Genomic DNA, 23,066 nt, shown 5'->3' on the forward strand with positions numbered 1-23,066 from the left:
TTTGTGCTGAGCAAAAGAAGCCAGACTCTCTATGATCCCGTTTATATGAAGTTCAGGATTAGGAAAAATTAATCTATGGAGACAGAAATCAGAAAAGTGATTCTCTCAGGAGGTGGGGTGCTATCAGTGCTGACTGGATAGGAGCAAGAAGGAATGTTCTGGAGTGGTGGAAATGGTCTATATCTCCATCTGGGTGGTGGCTACATGGGTGTGTTCACTTTGTGAAAATTCACTAAGATATACAGTTAAGAGTTGTGTTTCTCTGTACATAATTTATATCTCACTAGTATTGTTAATGTAGGAAAACACCCAAGTCAGAGAGGTTCAGTAACTTGACCAAAGTCACACTGCTATTGCGTGGCTGAGGTAGTCTGGTTCAACTGAGACTTCAAATCCAGGTCCGCCGGATTCAAAGCCCAGGGCCTGAAAATATTAAGCACTCAGTGTATCTATGGGACCTATAATTGTTTATACCTAATATCTCATGTGAGTTTCATTTGTACCGCCCTGAGGAGGTGCTCTTCCAGGAAGGAGAACCCAGCAGCCACAGTGCCAATCCCCGGTCAGGGCCAGCGCCAAAGGACACTCACCTGGCCCCAGTCCTGCAGCCGTCATCTGTGTGGCCATGAGCCGAGCCAGGTGCTTGATCTGGGCTTCAGTGCCTGCTGACTCCACTGGGGTATAGATGGCTTGGAAGGAGGCGGGCATGGCCTCAGGCAGATACACCATGCTGATGAGGACCTGCAGGATGCCCGGGGAGAGGAGCCCTTCCTTACTCACTGACTCAACAAGGCTCTCTTCCATGCCGGGCCAAGGCTGGGGACATGGAAGTGACTAAGACAGTCCTGGGCCTGCTCCTGTGGGGCTCAGACTCCTGGGGAAGTCAGAGAGAGAACAGGCAATGGTGCATTGTGGTACAGAAGAGCGGGAAATAAAGGGGGCCATGAGAAACGTCAGGAGCGGCTTTGGCTCCCGGGGGAAGTGGCAGCTAGGCTTAGAACTGAGAGGAAGGCCAGTTTCAGGCTGGCCCAGGGGGATGCTTTGCAGTGGGAGCAGGGTACAGATTCCAGGCAGAGCAGCAGCATGGGGGAAGGCTGAGCAGCAGCAGAACCCTGCCCAGAGACTGCAAGTTCAGTGAAGAGTGTCCTATGAACCAGAAAAGGACTTTAAAAAAAAAAAAATCGGTATCCTAACAAGAGCTCATCCAGGAATTGTCAGGAATTGGTAACAAAAGGTCATTTCCAACGCCCTACACGCTTAGAGGTTTAAATATATACCTGAAATAAGAAAATAATTAGAACAGAGAGAGAATGAAATCACTACAAATCAAAATGTGTGGGATGCAGCTAAATGGTTCTTTCACGGAAAATCAGATCCTTAAATGCTTACATTGGAAAAGATGGTTGAAAACTCTTGAGCCAAGCAAATCAACTTAAAACGCTGGGATAAAATATTCAAAAGCAGCAGGGAAGAATAAGGACAACAGAAATAAAACAGAAAAGGTTACAAAAGAGTATCAGTGAAACTTCAGAGCCGGTTCTTTCAAATGACTGAAAACAAACAAATTGATGGTGAGACTGAACAACAAAAAAAGGAGTTAAGAACCCAATACTCGGGACAAAAAAGCTGCACATTACTACACAGACAGCAGGTATTATAAAAATAAAAAAGAATCCTGTGAAGAACTTTAGGCCAATAATTCGAAAAGAGCGTGAAGAGGACAGACCAGGTACCACAAGTTAACAGAAGCATCACCAGACAGGGCTTAAGGTGGGCTGCATTCAAATTTGATCTGGAAGGAAACAGAGAGCCCTGGCAGGGCTGGAGCAGGGGAGCTTCACAATCTGTACTTCTGGCTGCGGCAGGGGGAGTGGAAGCCAGAGCCAGGGCGCAGGCAGGTGGAGCCTGGGCCAGGTAGGGGCCAGGGGAGATGGAGAAGACGGGAAGGTCTGGCGGGAGGCGAAGAGCTTAACTCCCAGGTTTGTGGGTCGGGAACTGGGAGGCTGGCGTGCCAAGAACACAGAGCGCCGAGGGCCTGCAGAAAAGCACAGGGAGAGATTCCACAGGTTTATTCTGACATAATGAGTCTGCGGTGCCTGTGGAACTTCCAAGGGGAGAACGATGCAAGAGGCAGACGCCTTTCCAGGCCTGGAGCTCACCAAAGAGATCTGAGCGGGACAGAAAACTCCTTTTTGCTACCCTGGTGACAAAAATTCCACTTCATTCACCCAACAACTAAGCCTCGTGGAGTCTCTAGGCAGAGGGAAGGGAAGGCCGAGGGAGACTGATGAAGAGGCATTGTCCATGAGCACCCAATGGAAAGGTCTGGGTGCTGCTACAGCCCGAGGACTGATGTGAGACACCCCCCCACACACACTACCAACTCAACCCAGCGGTTCTTTCACTGTAGAGCAGGATATCTTTGACAATCTAAGGAAAACACTGCCATTCCACCCCACCAATGCCAATCCCCCACCACCTAGCCAACAAGTCATGGGGTTTGCTCTCCAGTTAATCTACCCTCCCTTCAAAGGAGAGGTGTGGGGGGGTTCAGATGGGGACTCAAGACTATCCAAAGAAGGACTGTTGGGGGGTGGTGACAAGGGATCTCCTAAAGGAGTAAAGATCAGAGAAAAGGTCCATCCAAGATTGAGGGCCCACTGGACCACACCCTCCCAACAGAGGAACAGAGAGGTGTGCTGGGACTAATGCCATCTGGAAGAGGTGGGCAGTGTGCAGTGAAGGATAGGAAAAGGAGTAGAAACCCTTCCTCCTTGCCCTGTAGGAAATGGCCCACACCCATGCTCACCAGATTGGCCACATTGTCAGGTGTCAGCAAGGGCTGCAGGAACTCGGCTGTGATGTCTGTGTCTGACTGGCCTGAGATCTGGGCTGAGGCCTTGGAGGTTCCCGACGGGCCTGGCTCCAAGTCCTTGTCCTCATCATCTTCCCCCAGGTTGGGCTCTGGGAGAGGGAAGGAGACAAGATGCTGGTGTCCAAGAGAGCAACAGGCCCTCTCCCCTCCTAGGGAGCCCAGGGGGTCCCTGCCTCCACGCAGCCTTAGCAAGCAGCAGAGTGCAGTGGGCGAAGACCTGGGCTGTAGCTGTGCTCTGTCATCAAAGCACCGCGTGACTTTGGGGAAACAACCTGCTTCTGTCTGTGCCCTGTTCTCTTCATCTGAGAAATGGGAATAAGCCACACCAGCCTGGCTGATCACACTAAACTCCAAGAAGGTGAAAAGGTTAACTAGTAATTTCACTGAGCTTTATTGTTTAAAAACCTCTATCTTTGAAATACTGCTCAACCTCACCAGGAATCAGGAAAATGTAAAGACAACCTAGTAAGATAGCCTTTTTGCCTACATGATTGACAAAAAAATAAAAAGGCCAGTAGCGATAGCTGTTAGTACTGTGCAAATTAGGACTGTGCAAATGTACACTGGTATGGTCTTTTGGAAGGGCAATTTAACCGTAGTGCCAACTTTTAAATGTGCGTACCTTTTGACCCAGAAAATCGACTTCTAGATATTGACCCTTAACTCGTATAAATATATACTGAAGGTACAATGTATGGAGAAAAAGCTTTATGTATAAAGATGTTCCCTGAAGCTGGAATGTTTAATAGGATGATGATTTAAGTAGATTATGGCAAAAATACGATGCAATGTTATACGGTACTTTTTTTTTTTAAAGTAGGCTCCATGCCCAGCATGGGGCTTGAACTCACGACCCCACGATCAAGAGTCTCATGCTCTACTGACTGAGCCAGTCAGGTGCCCCTGTTATTCAGTCTCTTAAAAAAGTTTGCAATGCACGTAACAGAAAGCTGATACCCTGCATTAACCAAGAAGAGCAAGGGCACATATAATTCAGTTACAAAAGGCTGAACAGAATGGGCACTTCAAAGACATGCAAATGGCTAATAAATGTAAAACGACACACAGCCTGACTCCAACATGTGCAAGAAAGCGAATCTAAACCAGGGATACCGTTTATACTCAGCGGGTTTATGGAACATCCAGGGCTGGGTAGAGTGGGGTAACGGGCATTCACACACCAGTGGGGGTGTGTATGGTCGTGCAGTTTTTGTGGAAAACAGTTTGGCAACGGCAATCAAGAATGTCCATGCACCCAGTAGCAACGGGCACATCCAGTGCTCAGATCTCGGTTTCTGAAACTACTCCCTGCTTAAAAGAAACCAGGGCTCCTTACGGAAAAGGCTGATTCCCAGGCTGGGGTAAGGAAAGTACAAGAAGAGTCCAGAACATCTTGTTGTGCCAGAAAATAAGAAATACTCAAAAAAACTAACAGGACACATCAAAGGGTCATCGGAGCCAGCTCAAAGGCTCCCCTTGGCTCAGTATGAGGCAATGTGAGCCACAAAATGAGTACCGAGAGTAATGGATTACAACCCAGAGAGTAAGAATCCACAACTGCAACTGATAATAAAGTAGGGAGAAGAAAGCTCTTCCTTACAGAATGCCAACTAATAAATGTAGAAGGAAAGCTCATTAGAGCAATAACAGATGTTAAAACCACCGGGTCAAAGTCAAGGGAAACAGGTAGTTTTACAGAGTACAAGTATCTCCCTCAACTTCGTATTTACAATGGGGAAAAGTGCACTTGATACTAGAGAAAACTGGGAGACACTATTTCAACCAAGTGATCAACACTCCCATCACCAATAAGGTGACAAATTGGTATCATGTGCCTCCTGACACCACACAGAGGCGGTCAGGGCATCAACTCTGCAGCGTCCCTGCCCCAAGTGCAGAACCTGGATGCAGTCAAGAAGCCAGAGCAGACGAGCCCAAACAGGGGGACATTTCGCCCAACAGTAGTCCTGGACTCTTCACAATGGCAAGGTCATGAAGCAGAGGAATGCTGCAGAACGGATTAGGGAGGCCAAAGGGGTGCGACAACTGAATGAAACATGTGAGCCTCGCCTCATCAGGGGTATGCAGGAGCTTTCAGGACTATTCTTGTGACTTGTCTGCACGTCCAAAATTACTTCAAAATAAAACATTTGAGGAAACAGAACAATAAAAAAGGTGGGCAAAAAAACAGCTTTAAATGCACCAACCCCACTACTAGGAATCCGTCCTGTAACTGGACATGCACTCAAGACTCTCATACTATAGCAATCTTTACAGAGATTATTTAAAAAAAAAAGACACAAATGTCCATCAACAGGAGGACTGGTTAAAGCAATCTACGTGCACTATAGACTATTATTCCACCATTAAAAGGATGTAGTAGGTATCTATGTGCAGATATGGATGGAACTCTAAGATGACTACTAAACATATTAAGGTATAGAAACTCTGCTTTGCATGCTCAATTATGGAAGAAGGTAGTAGATCTCTACCTCACTCCTTGTACCAAAATAAATTCCTTGGGGCACCTGGGTGGCTCAGATGGTTAAACGTCTGCCTTCGGCTCAGGTCATGATCCCAGGGTCCTGGGATCGAGCCCCACATCGGGCTCCTGACTCAGCGGGGAGCTTGCTTCTCCCTCTCCCTTTGCCTCTCCCCCTGCTCATGCTCTCTCTCTATCTCTGTGTCTCAGATGAATAAATAAAATCTTTTAAAAAAATAAAATAAAAAAATCCCTTATTTTTAAAAATAATAATTAAAAAATCCAATTCTCTCATAAACATTCTGGAAACAAACATCAGTGATTCAGAAAAAAAAGTTGTGGATTAAGGAGGGCTGCCGTGGTTGACACTATTGACAAAATAATACAACCATCAAGAAATTACTTCAGGGCGCCTGGGTGGCTCAGTCGGTGAAGTACCCAGCTCTTGGTTTTGATTCAGGTCGTGATCTCAGGGTCGTGAGATCAGGCCTCGCAAGTGGCTCTGCGCTTAGTGGGCATCTGCTTGAGGATTCTTTCTCTTTCTCTCTTCCTGCCCCTCCTCCCGCCCCACCCTGGGGCTCTCTCTCTAAAATAAATCAATCAATCTTAAAAAAAAAAAAGAAATTACTTCAGAAAGAAAATCCAATTATAAAGGAAACAAAGGAAAGGAGAACTCAGGTATTTCTGAAAGAAAACATAAGTGTTACTATAGGGGAGTGGTTACTTTTGGGGAGAGGAGTAAGAGGGAGACTTTTCATTCCATGCCTTTCTGCAAGATTTAAGTAATTCATCATTACTTTTATGTATATTGCACACTTCATTAATTCTATTTTGATATCACCTTCTATGTCATATCTATATACTGTAATTTACAATATAATATTAACTAATACAAATCAAACTCATAATTTAATGTAAGTAACTGAATACTGTAAACATGGTCAGTCCCCGCCACCACCTCTGGCCAGGCCTGGCTTAGCTCCTCAGCTCACCTAGCTTCATCTTCTTGAGCGTGGAATCCGAGTCATCTCGGGGCCGCTTGCGGGCATCCTTGCCACTGGGCATATTGCGGGCGATCTCGGCCTGGGGTGTGCCCAGGTCCACCAGCAGCGTGGTGATCTGGGCCTGAAACTCCAAGGAGGCTGGGTGCTTCAGGACACTCAGCAGGTGCAGCTTGAGGTTCTTGCGCACACTGCTCACCTGAGATTTGGCCAGCGTCGGGGGCAGGTTGGCTGTGAGTAAAGAAGCAGGAGCTTTGTTCTGTGGACACAGCCCACGTGTCCCTGCTCGTCTCACAGCCCAAGCCCCAGCTTGGGCGGTGGTGGCAAGAACCTCCTAGAAAAATTCCTTTGTTCTCGGATCTACTGTGTATGTAGCCTTCCCCCTGTACAAGCTGATGCTTAAAACCCTCAAAAGGTCTCCATCAGGATTAGTCAACCTTAAAACAAAGAGGAAGCTCACCCTTCCTTTGATTAAATGTAAAGGCTCATCTCCCCCCATCTCTGGTCTGGAAATTCCAGTGCGCCTCCCCTGGGGAAGGCTATCATCACTACCTTCACCTCCACAATGCCCCAACTGAACGGCCCCAACAGTGCGCCTCGCTGGTCCTGCCACCAGAATGATTGTCCAATGTCTAACAGTCACCTTGATGAACAAGCCTTCCCTGTTCCACAGAGAAAGAGGATGCCTGTAATTTTGCCTGCCCAGCATCCTTCCCTCCTTTCTCAGCCAACAATGCTCCCATTTTCCTTTGAGGGAACCACCCGGGCTCCATTCTCAGTCCAAGTGGGCAAGAGACTCAGGGCCACTCAGAACAATGCAATCCCTTGGCCATTGTGATTGGTTCAGAGATAAGCTACCAATGTCTGCTCAGCCAATCAGGAACAATGGGCATCAGCCTTTGGACTTTTGCTAGAATGATGGGGAAGGAAACACTCTGTCCCCTGGGGTTGCCAAGTGGATAGAATGGAAGCCTGGAGCTATCGGGGGCCATCTTTGTTACCCCAAGGAAAGAGACACACAACAGAACAAAGCCAACAAGGAGAAAATAAGAGCCAAGAAATGGGAGACAGATCCACGATCTGTTCATATTCACACTTCGAGCCCGGACATTTCAGTTTTCACACATGCATGAAAGTAGAGAAAAGACTATAACAAATCACCAGGTACCCATCAACACTTTCCCTTCTGCTTTCTTTTTTGGTTGTTGGGGTGCAAGAAAGTATTTCGCAGACATCATGTCATTTCACCCACACATACCTTAATATTAAAGACAGCTTTGAACCAGCTTTCTGTCACATGCAACCAAAAGATTCCTGTCTAATCTAGAGCATGCTTCCTATGTCCAGACCTACTAGACTGATGAATCCCTCAGGGATCTGCTACCTAGCTCACATTTTCTCTGGACAGAGCAGACTGGCCAGCGGAGAGCGGGAGGGGAGAGGACCAACCTACCATGCAGGGTTTCATAGGCCTGGATCACCTCTGACATGAACATGGGTCTCTGGCGGGCGATGTTGGCAAGGGAGCCCAGCGCCGTGGTCAGGTTGATGGAGGAGATGGCGGGATGCACCATGAACTTGAGTAGCTGCTCCAAGGCTGCCTTGCCTTCTTCCCACAGCACATCTAATGAGGGAGAGAAGAGTACCAGTTAGCAGGGGCCTTTCTCCCTGGCCTCTGGAGAGAGCAGACTTTAGGGCCAAAAGGAGAAAGACTCTTACACGATGGCTCGGAAGGGCTGAAAAAACAGAAAATCTAGTGGTTGAGGAGTCCTATGAGATAGACGATTAATGAATATAAAAATTTAGGGGTGCCTGGCTGGCTCAGTCGGTAGAGCATGCAACTCTTAATCTCAGAGTCATGAGTTCAAGCCCCACATTGGGTATGGAGCTTAATTAAGAAAAAAATAAATAAATAAAAATTAAGAGATGATGCTCAAAACATGGGGTTCCAACAGTGAAAGACTAGAAATGATTTTAAATATCCAACTATAGGAATCTGATGATATGAGTGATGTTGAGATAAAACTTTAAATATGTAGATATGCATACGTACACATAGACAAAGCACTCAAAGTTATTTGTACCACCACTTTCCTTGATCTGGTCCCCAAAAGTTAACCCTTAACAACTTTGGTGGATACCTTCCTTGACATTTTCTATGCAAAAACATACTGGAGGAGCACCTGGGTGGCTCAGTTGGATAAGCGTCTGCCTTTGGTCAGGTCATGATCCCAGGGTCCTGGGATCAAGCCCAGCATTGGGCTCCTTGCTCAGCAGGGAGCCTGCTTCTACCTCTGCCTGCCACTTCCCCTGCTTGTGCTCTCTCTCTCTCTGTGACAAATAAATAAATAAAATCTTCATAAAAGGGCGCCTGGGTGGCTCAGTTGGTTAAGCGACTGCCTTCGGCTCGGGTCACGATCCTGGAGTCCCGGGATTGAGTCCCGCATCGGGCTCCCTGCTCAGCGGGGAGTCTGCTTCTCCCTGTGACCCTCCCCCCTCTCGTGCTCTCTCTCTATCTCATTCTCTCTCTCAAATAAATAAATAAAATCTTTAAAAAAAAAAATCTTCATAAAAAAGAAAAGCCAACAATTGCAGGCTCTATGAACATACATATATACAAAATGTCCATTCCTGCCTAAGAAAGGTCTGGAAAGAAACATACTCTTAGTACTGTTTATCTCTGGAAAGTAGGACTGGGGGGTGGTATTTTCCCTTTACACCCCTCTGTATGCTTTGCTTGATACTTCAGTAGTGTACATGTACTATGCTTATAATTTGCAATTACGAAAACCATTAACGGGTGCCTAGGTGACTCTTGATTTCGGTTTGAGTCATGATCTCGGGGTTGTGAGACTGAGCCCTGCCTTGGGCTCCGTGCTGGGTGTGGAGCCTGCTTAAGATTCTCTTTCTCCCTCTCCCTCTGCCTACCCCCACTTGCACATGCACACACTCTGTCTCCCTAAAAATAAATAAATAAATGAAAATTTTAAAAAATGGGGCACCTGGGTGGCTCAGTTGGTTAAGTGTCCAACTCTTGGTTTTGGCTGGGGTCTTGATCTCATGGGTCATGAGAATGAGCCCTGCTTTGGGCTCTGCTCAGTGAGGAGTCGGCTTGAAGATTCTCTCCTCTGCCCCTCCCCCCACTCATGCTCATGCTCTCTCTCAAAGAAATAAATCTTAAAAATCAGTTAAAACTAGCTACCATTTACTAAGTGCTCACATCCTCATGGAACCTCATGACAAACTCATGAAAAGGGTAATACTATCACCTACTTTACAAAAAAGGAAATGAAGGTCAGAGAGAAAAAACCTGCCCAAGTTCACATAATAAGCGGTGAAGCTGGGATGAGAACCTAGCATCAGGGCTCTTAACCAATGTCGGTCGATCGATTATTTATTTATTTATTTATTTTTGTTTGTTTGTTTATTTATTTATTTCAGAGAGAGTGAGTGTGCGTGTGCGCACCTGGGGCAGAAGTAGGGGAGGAGGGGAAAGAATCTCAAGCAGACTCTGTGCTGAGCATGGAGCCCGATGGGCTCAATCCCATGACCCTGAGATCATGGCCTGAGCCAAAACCGAGTCATGCTCAACTGACTGAGCCATCCAGGCGCCCCTCTTAATCAATGTCTTCTACTGTCTCCAGAAATGAAAAACCAAGAAAGAGAAGGGAGAGGGAAAGAGGGAGGAAGGGAGTCAGAGTAGTTAGTGACTGACCAATGGGATGGGCTGATGGGTGGCACTCACTGTACTGGATATAGGGGTGGTCACGAGGGATGCGGTCTAGGCTGATGTCATGCTCCTGGCGTCGGGGCACCTCCGAGTCAGCCATGCGGGGCGACAAGGTGACGATGAGGCCCTCCACAAACTTGATGGCGTGGGTGCGGATGCCGTCATTGTCAGAATCCAGCAGCAGAATGATGTCCGCAGCCATGGCAGACACCATGTCCCAGCAGGCCTCCTGGAGCTCACTGATGACTCGTGACTTTACCATCCACTGCGAGGGGGCCAGGGAAGAACGGAGACAGAGAGATGGGGACAAGACATCAACTGCCAACTCTATCACTACCCAGAGACCCATAATGACGATGAATACATTCCTTTGGGAAACATGTACTGAGCTACAACTCTGCCCCAGGCCCCGTGCTAGATGACACTGGGGACAAGACCCAGGGGTGACCACGACCAAGTCTGATTCTGCCCTCATGAGGTTCACAGACAGTGACAACCCAGAGTGAAGAGGCTCAAATCTTAAGACACAGGAATAACAATACTGCCCTCACAACGTGGTGGCCGAGAGTAAACGGATTCATTTATTTCATTAATGCTAATGAACACGACACCACAGTGGGTGCTTTTCCTTACAGCACTTACCTCGGTACAAAATTAAGATTTCTGTGATTCTTTGATAAGCATCTACCTCCCTCACTGGGCCGTGAGCACCATGAAGGCAGGACCCAACCCATCTGAGTCACAGAGGAAGTACTCAGGGAATGTTTGTTAAGTGCATGAATGGATGGATGGATGGAAGGATGGATTAATGGCGATTCCCTGACCATTAGGACATTAGATCCCTTTGTTGTCTGTTCCCAGAGATCAACAGCACATCTTGCCCGTAAAGAATTTGATCTGTCCCTGGTTTAACAGACCTGCCCCTGTGTCCCAACAAAAGCTATAAATGAGACCTGTCAGATCGGGATGCTCCCAGGTGGGAGGGAGCACTCACCTGCAGGGCCACCTTGTAGAGCTGGGTCATAGTGAGGATGGCCTTTTTCACCACATTCACATTCTCATCCCTCAAGAGCATGTTGAGGTTTGCGATCAGTTTTAGCAGTAACTCAATGTCTCGCTTGCTGGGGGATAGAGAAAAAAGGTCAAGGTCAAAGTGGTCTTGGGGTATGTGATGGGAGCCGGTCAGGTGTTGTCAGGAGACTGGAGTTGGGTGGGGGGGGAAGTCAGGGACTGCATCTGTCTCGTTTGTCAGCACGTCCAGAAACTGAGAACAATGCCTGGCATCTTCGGACATAGCCACCCATGAACCCTCTCTCTGGGTTAGTCCTGCAAATGCCCACTCTTTTACTCTAGTAGGGCCCTGCTGTTCCCATGAGGGGCAGCACAGCCAGACAAATGGACAAGCCAACTGTCTCATTTAGGATAGTACTTCCCTTGTAGTAGCTTGTTGTGAACACTGCAACAATACTTGTAAAGTACTTAGAACAGTATAGAAAGCATTCGGAAATATTAGCTGTCATTACCTTTAAGCACTTTGTTTTATGTAACCCCTAGTTTTGTTCACTAATTTGTTTACCTCAGTCCCGAGGGCTCTGAAGGTGGGGGACCCTTTCTAGTCATACAAGCAGAGTCTCATTTTTTGTTGAAGAATGAAATACCTATTTGTTTGATGAATTAAAAAAATTCAAGAAGGCCACACCTAGAGCTCAGATCATGAATATAATTTTTACAACATTCTATAATCTGAAGTTAAATATTAAGCTAATCAGTCAAAAAATATGAAACTCGGGGCACCTGGGTGGTTCAGTCCGTTAAGCGGCCAACTCTTGATTTCGGCTCAGATCATGATCTCAGGGTCATGGGATTGAGCCCTGAGGCAGGGCTTGAGATTCTCTCTTTCCCTCTGCCCCTCCCCACCACCTCCCCCCCGCTCACATGCTCTAATAAATAAATCTTAAAAAAAAAAAAAAAGAAAGAAAAAAGAAACAAGAAACTCAACTGCCAGCTACGTGAAGTCAGAAACAGTATCTGTATTTACTCACTGTTGTATTCCTACAGCCTGAGACACAAATGCCTGGCACATACCTGTTGAACATATATTGAAATTTACCACAAATTCTCCCAGTAAAAGGTGGAGATTACGAATTTGGGCAATAGCATTACAGATATGGGTTAAAATCCCAGCCCTGCCACACACTGGCTTTTTGGCCTTAAGAAACTCACTTCGCCTCTATGAGTCACAGTTTTGTCTTGTGATAAATGGGCCACATAACTTATCCACATAACTTAACTTATTTTTGAAGATCTAAGTACGTAACAAACTAGGTAAAGCATTTAGTATAATGCCCGACAAAGAGAAAACCGTCACTATTTAGGGGCTATTTTATTTCCTCTGAGTCACAAAGCATCTGATGAATGTTGAATGAACAAATAACTCAGCTTGAATGAATCACTTTATCATTCTGAGCCTCAGTTTCCCTTTCCTTAAAAGGAGGAAAACAAAGCCTCCCTTCCCAAGGCTGCTGTGAAAGTTTCAGGTGAAAACAGAGGAGGGGACTTAACATAGCGCATGGCAGAGTAAGCTTCCCATGTGGTCACCACTACAGTGAAATCCTTGTTCAACAAATATGTATTCAGTGCCTCCCATGTGCCAACACCGTCCTAGGCATGGGCATACAGCGGTCCACAATACAGAGAAGGCTTGCCCTCGGGGGGCTGACATTTTTGTGGGGAAGACAAGCATCAAGGTCATTCCGGCTAGTGAGGACACCATAAAGAACAGTGCAGACTGTATGCCAGAGGTGGGGGGCTGCACTGGCAGAGCCAGGAAAGGCTGGCTGAGGAAGACCAGAGTCAAGTGAAGGAATGAGCTGGGGGCTCCCTGGGGGTGAGCATCCCTTGCGGGTACAGTAAGCTGAGAGAACAGTGTGTTTTGAGGAACAGGGAGGCCAGAGGATGTGGGTGAAGATCAGGGAGGGCACCAGAAGATGAGGTGAGGGGGAGAAGTCTGGGTTTCGATCTAAGTGAGCCAGTGGGCCAGTGGAGCTCTGAGAGCAGGGGAGAGCCGAGAGGATCACTCTGGCTACTGTGAGAGAGGAAGCAGAGCACGGGTCTGGTATTTCCTTTGGGGAGGATAAAAATGCATTGGAACTAGATGGGTAAATGTGCTAAACGTCACTGAATTGTTCATTTAAAAATAGTTAATTTTATGGTATGTGAATTTACTTCAATTAAACAGAAGAGAGAGAGGGGAAACCGGGTAACCAGACAGAAGGCCACTGGAGCCACCTAGGTGGGAGGTAATGGTGGCTTGGAGCAGCCTAACAGCCAAGGAAGTGGTTGAAAGATGGTCAGATGCTGTTTAAATTTTGAAGGTAGAGCCAACAGTCCTTACTGATGACATAGATATGAAGTGTGAGAGAAGCAGAGCAATCATGAATGACTCTAAGACTTCAACCTTATTAAATATTTGCTGAGGAATCAGTGTGCATGGGAGGGAAAATGGGTCCAAGAAGCAGAGGGCAGGGCCAGGTGGGGAGCTGAAGAGGCTATCTCCACCAGGGGTGCTCCCAGGGGCTCCCTGCGTCACCCCATACCATGCCTCCTCGATGAAGCCAATGACAAATTTGCGCACTTCGATCGACTTGTCCGCTTGGAAAGCGATGATCTCCTGCCAACATCAGGAAGGCGGGTCAGGGCTGTACCAGGATCCATCCCCTTACCCCTATACCCACACCCTTTATCTCCCATTGGTCACTCACGTCCAGGAAGTTGTCTAGTAGTGTAGGATCTTTGTTGATGATCAATTCCTGGACCTGGAAGGACACTGGGGATGAGGAGGAGGGCCACACATATAAAACCAGGCTCCAATCAGTACAGACAGGAGCGTGTAGGAGAAAACAGCATGGAGGCAGGCAGCAGATAAACTCAGTTCAAATCTGGCTCTGCCACTCCCAACCATGGCCTGGGCAAATGGCTTCCTCCGACTTTGTCTGCTCTTCTACGAAATGGGGATCTTAAACACCAACTCATAGGGCTCTTGTGAAGCTTTAGTAAGAAGATCCTATAAGGTGTAAGGTCCTGGTCGGTAGTGAGCACATGACACACAAGGGGGGCTAAAGAAGAGGGGAGTGCTGCAGGAATTCCTTCCTGAGGCTCATCCATCAACTCTCCACTCTCCTCCTGTTTCTACTCCCCAGTCACACTGCCACAATTCAGCAGGCATTTCATGACAGTGAGAACCCATCTCTGATGCCCTTAGACTTGCCCGGCTCTTTGGAATAAGCCCTTCCCACAGACTTTCTCATAAAAGCCCGGTGCCAGCACAGGCCCGGCTCCCACTGCTAAGAGGTTGAGTCAGCTACCCAAGGCTACAGGCTGTACACGCTGAGCAAGCAGCAGAACTAGGGCTCTCACCCAGGCGACCTGACCCCCCTGACCCCTGAACTTCACCTGCCTCCTGGTCTGAACTGCACGTGGCCCCTTCCCTCCAATTCTTCCTGTTTTCTTTTGCCTTTGCATAATCTATTGTGCCCTCCACTCCACTCGAGACACTCTCCCTCTCTCACTTAGCCGGCTTCTCTCCTCGTCCTCCAGGTCTCAGCTCCGATGTCCCCTCTTCCGGAAAGCCCTCCGACTCCCCACCCCCAGGCTGGGGCAGCAGCCCCCTCGAGGCTCCCACAGCAAGCTGGGTTCCTCCATCCCAGGCCTGCCCACTCTGTTCCCACTGTCTGGTGACCTGCATGTCTTCCCCACTAGACGGAAACCAGGCAGAGAGGAAATACAAGGATGAAGCGCATAGGATTTGGAGCTGGAATCCAGCATTCAAGTCCTAGTTCAGCCAGCTCCTAGCAGACTGACCTGAGGCTCATTATTTTAAGTTCTGAGACTCTGCTTCTTTCTATAGAAACTGGGGACCAAATTACCCTGCTTCACAGAGCTTTTGTGAGAATTAAATGAGAGCATGTCTGTACAGCATTGGGCACCACGGCAAGCATATCCTAAATGCTTAAAGGTGGACACTAGCGTTATACCAGTGTCTTCTTTTTCACATGTTCCCAGCCTCTCCCCTTGGGCTGCTCAGCCCAGCATCACCCCAGACCCTCACCTGCTTGAGTACTGTGATCTTTGAATCATTGGTGATCAGTGCTGCCTGGTTCAGGAGATCCACCACCTGGAAGGAGGGGGAGAGGCATGGGATGGCGCTAGCTTCGCCCGCCCAGCCCCTCTGGCACCCCTGGGCTCTGCACCCGGGGGTGGACTGCCCTAAAGACCCGGGCTGTGCCTCCCCATTCCACGCCCTTCTCTCCAGGCTCACTCTCTCTGAGGTGGTCATGCCATCGATGCCCGGGCCCTCCTCTTGTGTGAAGAACTGTGACGCCACGCTCCGCCGAGTGACACTATCCCCACTGCTGCCTGCCATGGCTGCTGTCCGGTACTTCCTGGAAGAAAAGAGGACCCATCAAGCCCTGGGGCCCCGTGGATAGGGTGGACCTTCACCCTACTTCGCGTCCACAAAGGGCGCGACCCTCCTTTCCGTTCTGTCCTGCCCCTGTTGGGTCTTCTGAAGCCCCTCTCCCATCCAGGCTCTGTCTCAGACTGTGCGTGTATATAGGGGTTATAATCTGGGAGAGACGAATGTCTCCCAGGCCGGAGGCAGTCCCTTGTGGAGTGCCAGGCCCCACCTCCAGGACTTTGCACATAGCAGGCTGGCCACAAACATCTGCCAAATGACTGAACAAATGAACACACAGCAGACACCTTGCTGGTTTCAGGGCCTCGTCTTGCCATCTGGGCTGTACTCGAGACCAGACATGACAGCAGGCTTTCTACAACACAGCTCTGATGAACACCAGTCAGAGTCCTACATGCTAAGTATTCAACACATCAGAAAAGGCCTAGTTAAAATAAATGGAATACTATGGAGTTGTTTTTTTAAAAAGGGGAGAGGGGAAGGGAAGACTTTTGGGCATCTGTCCCAGAGTCACACTTGGCAAAACTATTTAATAAGGATCAACTACAGCATTATTCCTAACAGCAAAAGACTATTAGCAACCCAAGTGTTCTCAAACAGGAAGACTGGCTGAAAAAACATGATAAATCCACATAATAAAATACTATGCAACTGTAAAAAGGATGGGGGTGCCTGGGTGGCTCAGTGGGTTAAACGTCTGCTTTTGGCTCAGGTTATGATCCCAGGGTCCTGGGATCGAGTCCCACATTGGGTTCCTTGCTCAGCGGGAGCCTGCTTCTCCTGCTCCTCCCCGCTCATACTCTCTCTCGCTCTCTCTGTTGCTACCTCTGTTTATTTCTCTCAAATAAATAAATAAATAAAATCTTAAAAAAAAATGAGGGATGAGAAAATGAAAATCTCTATACATTGATAAACAGTGGATTCCAACATATATTCACTGAAAACATGCGGAAGACAATGTTTGCTGCATGCTCCCTTTTTACAAAACACACACATACATATATATATACATATATATATGTATATATATATACCTACATACACATATATATTTAAAAAAATGAAAAGATAAACCAAAAACCAGAAGAGAAGGGAAAACAGTAAAATAAATCTGGTAGGTCTCAATGTATTATTATAAAAAGCTGTCTGCAACAGCCTATGGCATCAAAGAAAATAGCAATTCAATCCAGTTTTGTAAGATTTGTGTATGAAGACACAGAATGAACTGGGTCTGTTTCCTTTTCTATAAAAGAGGGATGGGGCACCTGAGTGGCTGAGTCTGCCTTTGGCTCAGGTCATGATCCCAGAGTCCCAGGATTGAGTCCCACATCGGGCTCCCTGCTCAGTGGAGAGCCTACTTCTCCCTCTGACCCTTCCCCCTCTCATGCTCTCGCTCTCAAATAAATAAATCTTAAAAAAAAAAAACGAAACAAAAAACAGGGATGGCAACAGTGTTTACCTCCCAGGATTATTCTGAGGAGTAGATGAGTTAGTATACAAAATAAACACAAGATAAGTACAGCTACTATTTTTATGTTCCCCTGAAAAGATCTGAAGGATGTTGCATAAACTGTTAACAACAATTTGAGGAGGGCGAAAAAGATGCACCTTTTAAAAGGAATGTAATATACTGCAATACAGTAGTTATTCACCAGATGTCTGCTGACTGAATGAGTATCCAACAGCCTCCTTCCTAGTCTCCCTGCCACCTGTCACAGCCACATCTTGCTTAGTGTCCACGCCATCATCCTCACCAAGGCCTAGAAGACCTTGTATGAAAGGCCCCTTCTACCTCTGCCCTCACTTTCCTCTAGGGTCTCTGGGCTCCAGCTCTTCCCTCACTACCCTATTTCAAGTGTCAATTCCTTCTCCCTCTCCATCTGTGTTACTCTATTTTTCTACACAGCCTTTATTACCATCAACATACTACAAATTTACAAGCTCCATGAAGGCCAGGATTTGTGTGCGTCTGTTCACTTTTTAGATCTCCGGCGTGGAACAGTGCTTGGCACCTAGTAAGTGCTCCGTAAATATCTGAGTGAGTGCCAAAGGGCTCCCCCAATCCCTAGACTTAGTATCCCCACCCTTTGGCTCTAGAATGCTTGAAAAATAATAACTAATATTTAAGCATATGTGCCGGGCACAATTCTAATACACATGTTAACTTATTTAAAGCTCCCAACACCAACTCTTGGAGGCAGGTACTATTTTTAATCTCCATTTTACAGATGAGGAAATTTGAAGGCAAGGGAGGTAAAGTCACTTGACTGAAGGCTCACAGCTTCTAAGATGCAGACCCAGCAGTATGACTGCAGAATCTATCCTCCTCACCACCATGCAGTCCTGCCTCTCTGAAAGCCATTCCTTCTCCACCCCAGGTCTGTTCAAGCAAGCCAAGGGGCACGGTCACCTGACAACCAGCATTCTCCAGTCCCTTATCAGAACATAATGAACCTTTTCCTGATGAACCTTTCCAACTTTTCCACTCTCTCCATGACAATAATAGATTGAGATCTAGCTTTTTTTTTTTCGTTTAACCCTGTGTTCTTCTTCTTCTACTTCTTGGTTTATCCTTAAAAAAAACAAAAAAAACAAGGTCTATACACATTTCCCTTTCTTTTGTAAAAAGGGAGCATATAATTAGCATGGCCTTCTCTTTTGTTTGTTTTCACTTAATATATTCTGGAGCCCACTCTCTATATCAATGTAGAGACATTTTCTTCATTCCCTTCCCCCAACCCCCCATTCCCTTTAATAGTTGCATAGTATTTTATAATGTGGATGTTATCAGATTTTTTTCTGCCAGTCTCCCTACTGAAGAACACCTGGGGTGCTTGCAGTCTTTTTGCTATTACCAACAATCCCTGTTTCCCCTTCCCTCCCGGTGTACTCCTTATGGAGTACCACTGCCCCACTCCCACTTGGGGCTATGACGCCACCCCTCATGCACGGAGTAACCCCAGGAGTATCTTTCATTCATTCAACGAACATTAACCAGGCGTCTTCAGTGCGACCAGCGCTGTGCTAGGAACACAGCGATGACCAACACATACTCTTGTCCCCGTGGGGTTCACGGTCAAGGACCTAATCGAAAAACCCCACAAATAAAGGTCCAATGATAAATCAGACCACATGTGACATGAAGGAAAGGGACAAGGACCTATGAGAGCGTTTAACAGGCGGATTTCGGGACGGAGGGCGGGAAAGGAGGCCTTCGCAGAGGAAGTGACGTTGATGCCGAGACCCGAAAGATGAATGGGAGTTAGCCAGGCAGAATGGGTAAAAGGATGTTGCGGGCAAAGGGGACAGCATGTGCAAAAATCCTGAGGCGGAAAGGCGCATGGCGAGTTTGAGGAACCGGAAGGCTAGTGCAACTGTGCGAAGTGAGGAACGAGCAGAGAGGCCGAGCCGGGGCCGGCGGGGCGGACGCGCCTTGGGGGCCACGTTGGAACTTTGCCCTGAGGGCACTGGGAAGCCACGGGAGGGTCCTGAGCTGGGGAAGAAACTGGGGTCCCGAACGTCACTGCTCCCCTTTCCTCGCAGCGCCCCAACCCGCCGGCCAGCGCCCCTGCCGCTTCAGAGTCCCTCCCCCCTTCGTTCCCGGGCCCCCACACCGCCCCCCGCTCACCGCGGCGCCGGCCTCCGTCCCCCTCGCGCCCCCTCAGCAGCGCCTCTTCACAGACGCCGCCGTCGCCATCTTCCGTTCGCCGCCGGGACACTGCGCACGCGCCGCACACACAGGGCCGCCGGGAAATGGAGTCCACACTGCGGCCCGACCCCGCCCCTACCTCCTGCGGCGCGAGAGGCCTTCCGCCCTCCCCCCGACGACGCCGGGATGCCTTTCATTTCCGGCCTTTGAACGCCATGCCTTAAGGGAAATGTAGTCCCTTAGCAGAGGCACTGGACGGAAAGGGAGGTAGAGGCTTCTGGGAAATGGAGTTCACGGTTGTTCTGAGTCCCTGGACGGCTGGTGTTAGAGAGGGTGGAGAGTCCGGGCGACTAAGCTCCTAGGTCCTGGAGGTGGTCTGTTGCCCCAGTGGAGTCTAAGCAGAGTCCCCGATCCCGTCCACCTTAGGTCCTGACCATTTACGCAGTCTGGAGCATTTCCAGTTGTCGGAAGCTTCAGTCTTCCTGTCCGTCCAATGGGAATGGGGGTTCGAGGGTCTCTTACGGTCCTTATGGTAGCATATACAGACCTCTGGAGTCCACTGCGCTCTGAGGCCCCTCTCCTCCGCCGCGGTCATGCTGGGCTCTGGCTATTCGCCTTCTCCTGTCGAGGTGATGAAACCTGCTGGCGTAGAAGAGCCCCAGAACTCTGCCCTTGGGGCCTTTAGCATCGGCAGTGTCTCCCACCCGTAGCTCCCTCTCTTCAGCCACCTCCAGCTCTCGTGGCCCCGGGCTGCGGCTCCCGGCGCCTGAGGTCTGTCTCCGCGCAATCCCGCAGGGGGCGCCCCAGTCCGAGCGCGCCGCCCTCGGGGAGGCGGGAGGGGAGCCCGGGGCGGGAGAGGGCGGGGGGCGGGGGTGTCCCAGCTATAAAGCGTGGCCGCCTCCCGCGGCGCCCAGGACGGCTGGGACCCCGGGCGGTCGGACGGGCGGGCACCGGTCGGAACTCGGGCCGTGCCGGCTGAGAGATCTGAAGCGCTCGGTTCCCCCCGGGCCGGAGCGGGGGCGGGAGGGGGCGCAGGCCCGGGGGATGCTGGGCTCGGTGAAGATGGAGGCCCATGACCTGGCCGAGTGGAGCTACTACCCGGAGGCGGGCGAGGTGTGTCCACGGGGATGGCGGAGCGGGAAGTGGGGGGCAGGAATCAGGGTGCGAGCGTGAATGGGGGGCAAGGATGGGGTGTGGGATCAAAAGGGGGCCCCAACTACAGTTGAGGAGCGGAGGAACTAGAGACACGCAGACCAGGTGTAGGAGTCAGGGATGGGGGACGAGGCGTGGGAGTGCGGTTTAGGCTGGTTGGAGCGAGGGCTCAAACGGAAAAATTTAGGCAAGGGTCAGGTCATAGTTTAAACGTGAAGACTGGGTGTTGGGGACCCAAAATCCAAGGGATTAAAATGAAAAAACAAAAAACAAAGATAGGAACCCGAGTTCCAGGATAGGGGACAGAGCTGGGGGATTAGGAAATGGGGTTCCAGAGACCGGAGCTAAGAGATGGGAGAAAAAGGTCACCATTAAGGAAAGTCTGAGGTGGTAGCTCAGGGATAGAATATAGTTAAAGATGGGGGTTCTGGGGTAGAAATCAGAATTGGGATTGGGGGATAAGCATCTTTGGGGTGGCGACCTAAGAGTCAGAAATAGGGATTGGTGCTCAAAGTTAAGAGATGGAGGTGCTCAGAGATGAAACATGGTTTGGGAACCTGTAATAACAGGTGGGTGAGAGTTGGGGCTCAGAGAGATGGGGGCCCAGATGGGGTCAGAGTTGGGAGCCTGAGAGCAGATGTGAGCAACGGCATTGTCAGGAGAGGGGTCAATATCCACCCCCATCTCTATTCATGATCCTTACCCCTCCCGACTGAACTTCAGTGGTTTAATTGTTTTTAGAGACCCTCAGCAGGGATACTGCTTGTTGGAGGCTGGAGGGTTTCAGATTTCACACACACCCCCCCTTCCAGTAATCTCCAGTAATTGCTAATGTCCTCACTTGTCCCATCTCTGACAAGGCCACCCTTAGAGTAGGGGGCAGGGTGTATCGTAATTCCCTCACCTCTGCAGAAGGAAAGTCCTTCCCCAAGTCTAACTCCCTTTCCCATTGCTGCAAGGGCTCCTCCTTAGCTTGTTCTTTCTAGACAAGATTGTGAAATGGCAGGGGAGGGGTCCTAGTAGGAAGGTTATGGGGGTCCGGACATTTGGTTTCTTAACCTGGAAGGAGACTTTGGGCTTCAGGTCAGAGGGGGACTGGAATGTTTGAGATCCCCAAGGATTTAGAGATCTGGGGGCTTACAAGGGGCCCCACTGTGCCTGAGTCCTGGGTCTGGGGTTTGAACCTCGGGGTGGGACTCCTGGTTTCCCAGGCCTGAGGGAATTGGCAAAGTGCCCAGGAGGGGCCAGTCCTGGGACTATGGAGGTGTGAGGTGCACGTGGGGTGGGGCAGGCCGACCAGGGAAGGAATTGGGAGGGCTGAGAGCTGAAGGTGAATTTGCACGGTGGGGGAGGCAGAGAGAGACCAGGTTGGAAGTGGAGGCTCCCAGATAGTGGTGGGGGGAGGAGGGTGGGTTGCTGAACCCCTAGAGAGTTCAGAGCCTGGGGACATGATTGAAGAAGACCCAACTACAGATCTATGTTTGGGTGGGGGGCACATCTTTAAGAAGTAAGTTGTGTGGGTCTAAGGATGGAGGAGTCGCTATTGGGGCACAGTCTGAAGTGTAAGAATTTGCGTTTGCACATTGAAATTGTGTCAGAAATTGAGGGACAGTCTAGAAATGATTCACATTTGACAGCATATTTTGGAAGAGTTAACATATGGGGGGCCGGAAATGGAAATATGGTGTCCCCAGCCTTCCCATCCGCTGAGCCACCTCCTCCCCCTGGGTCAGAACAATAGGGAGAGAAACATCTGCACTCACTCAGCAACTAAGAACTAAGAGGGTCCCCAAACTGCTCCTTGCTCACAGCACCCTCCTGCTGGGGTGATTGACACCCCCGGTCAGGCTCCCTGTCAGGAAGGAAATTGGAAAGTTAGCACCCTGGGGTGTCCCGACTGGCCTCCAGTTCTCACAGATCAGCTGGTCCAAGTGCTCCCCCCTTTTAGAGATGGGAACTCTGAAGCCTCTCCAAGTGTTGGGGGCTGCTGGAGGATCTGGACTGGGACTGGGACTAGAAACCAGGCTTCTGGCTTCACGCGGCCTTCCTCTGCTCCTTGTCACACCCTCCCCCAGAGACAATAAGGAAATGAAAGGAGAGAAATTCCAGCCTCCTGGGATGGGGGTGCAGGTCCCCTGAGGGCTTCCCCCCAATCTCAGCCCCGCCCTGGCAGGGGAGATCCGGCTCACACCCGGACACTGGGGGTTCATCCCAGCCCTGGGGCGTGGGAAAGCCAAGGGTGGATTAGGGCAGCTGGAGTGCTTGAGGTCAGACCTCAAGGAGGACTTCCGGGTGGGTGGGGACCCAGAAAAGGAGGGCCCTGGGGTCCCAGTCATTCTTCCTCTGTGATACAGAGGACGCTCATGGAATTGGAGAATTGGAGTGAGGGTCACGGAGGGATTTAGGAACTCTCTGTGGATGCCCCTGAGTCCATTGCCTCCCCTCAGCTCTGAAGGACCCGCTTCCCTTATCCTGAGGAGAGGGCAGAATCAGCCAAGGTGGTGGTGGGGACACCAGTGCGTGGAGGAGGGGTAGCTGTGATTCCAGTTTCAATGGGAGGCTTCTGGGGGGATGGTGATGCTGAGGTGAAGACACAGAGAGGTCCAGAGATGTGCTGGAGGGAAAGAGACATGGCAGGAGAGGGGGGCAGAGAGAGACAGGGAGAGATAGGGTGGGGGGAGAGCGATAGGGTTGGGGAGAGTCA

The 23,066-nt window shown here is 49.4% G+C and overlaps 2 protein-coding genes across 4 annotated transcripts in view; one reads left to right on the forward strand and one right to left on the reverse strand.

Moving 5' to 3' along the window:
* The window catches only part of SYMPK (symplekin scaffold protein), a 36,176-nt gene extending 16,831 nt beyond the window's left edge, over positions 1-19,345 (reverse strand). Inside the window, exons 1-11 of one of the 3 annotated variants that reach the window (XM_081807125.1) lie at positions 19,190-19,345; positions 15,406-15,529; positions 15,196-15,261; positions 13,850-13,903; positions 13,685-13,758; positions 11,083-11,209; positions 10,104-10,353; positions 7,812-7,982; positions 6,350-6,589; positions 2,810-2,964; positions 591-741 (exon numbers count right to left, since the gene is read on the reverse strand). In XM_081807125.1, coding sequence (XP_081663251.1) covers positions 591-741; positions 2,810-2,964; positions 6,350-6,589; positions 7,812-7,982; positions 10,104-10,353; positions 11,083-11,209; positions 13,685-13,758; positions 13,850-13,903; positions 15,196-15,261; positions 15,406-15,510 — 1,393 coding nt within the window. In that variant the 5' untranslated portion in view covers positions 15,511-15,529; positions 19,190-19,345. Of the gene's footprint in view, positions 1-590; positions 742-2,809; positions 2,965-6,349; positions 6,590-7,811; positions 7,983-10,073; positions 10,354-11,082; positions 11,210-12,130; positions 12,174-13,684; positions 13,759-13,849; positions 13,906-15,195; positions 15,262-15,405; positions 15,530-19,189 lie in introns of those variants that run through there. The other 2 variants (XM_081807124.1, XM_081807126.1) reach the window with 2 other exon arrangements.
* A 747-nt stretch (positions 19,346-20,092) lies between these two features.
* Positions 20,093-23,066, forward strand: part of FOXA3 (forkhead box A3) — a 7,209-nt gene continuing 4,235 nt past the window's right edge. The window contains exon 1 of the mRNA XM_006750599.3: positions 20,093-20,323. Coding sequence (XP_006750662.1) covers positions 20,255-20,323 — 69 coding nt within the window. The 5' untranslated portion in view covers positions 20,093-20,254. The remainder of the gene's footprint in view (positions 20,324-23,066) is intronic.

The sequence above is a fragment of the Leptonychotes weddellii genome, chromosome 16 (genome assembly GCF_054177405.1).
Source record: "Leptonychotes weddellii isolate Sample4059 chromosome 16, ASM5417740v2, whole genome shotgun sequence".
Taxonomy (NCBI): Eukaryota; Metazoa; Chordata; class Mammalia; order Carnivora; family Phocidae; genus Leptonychotes; species Leptonychotes weddellii.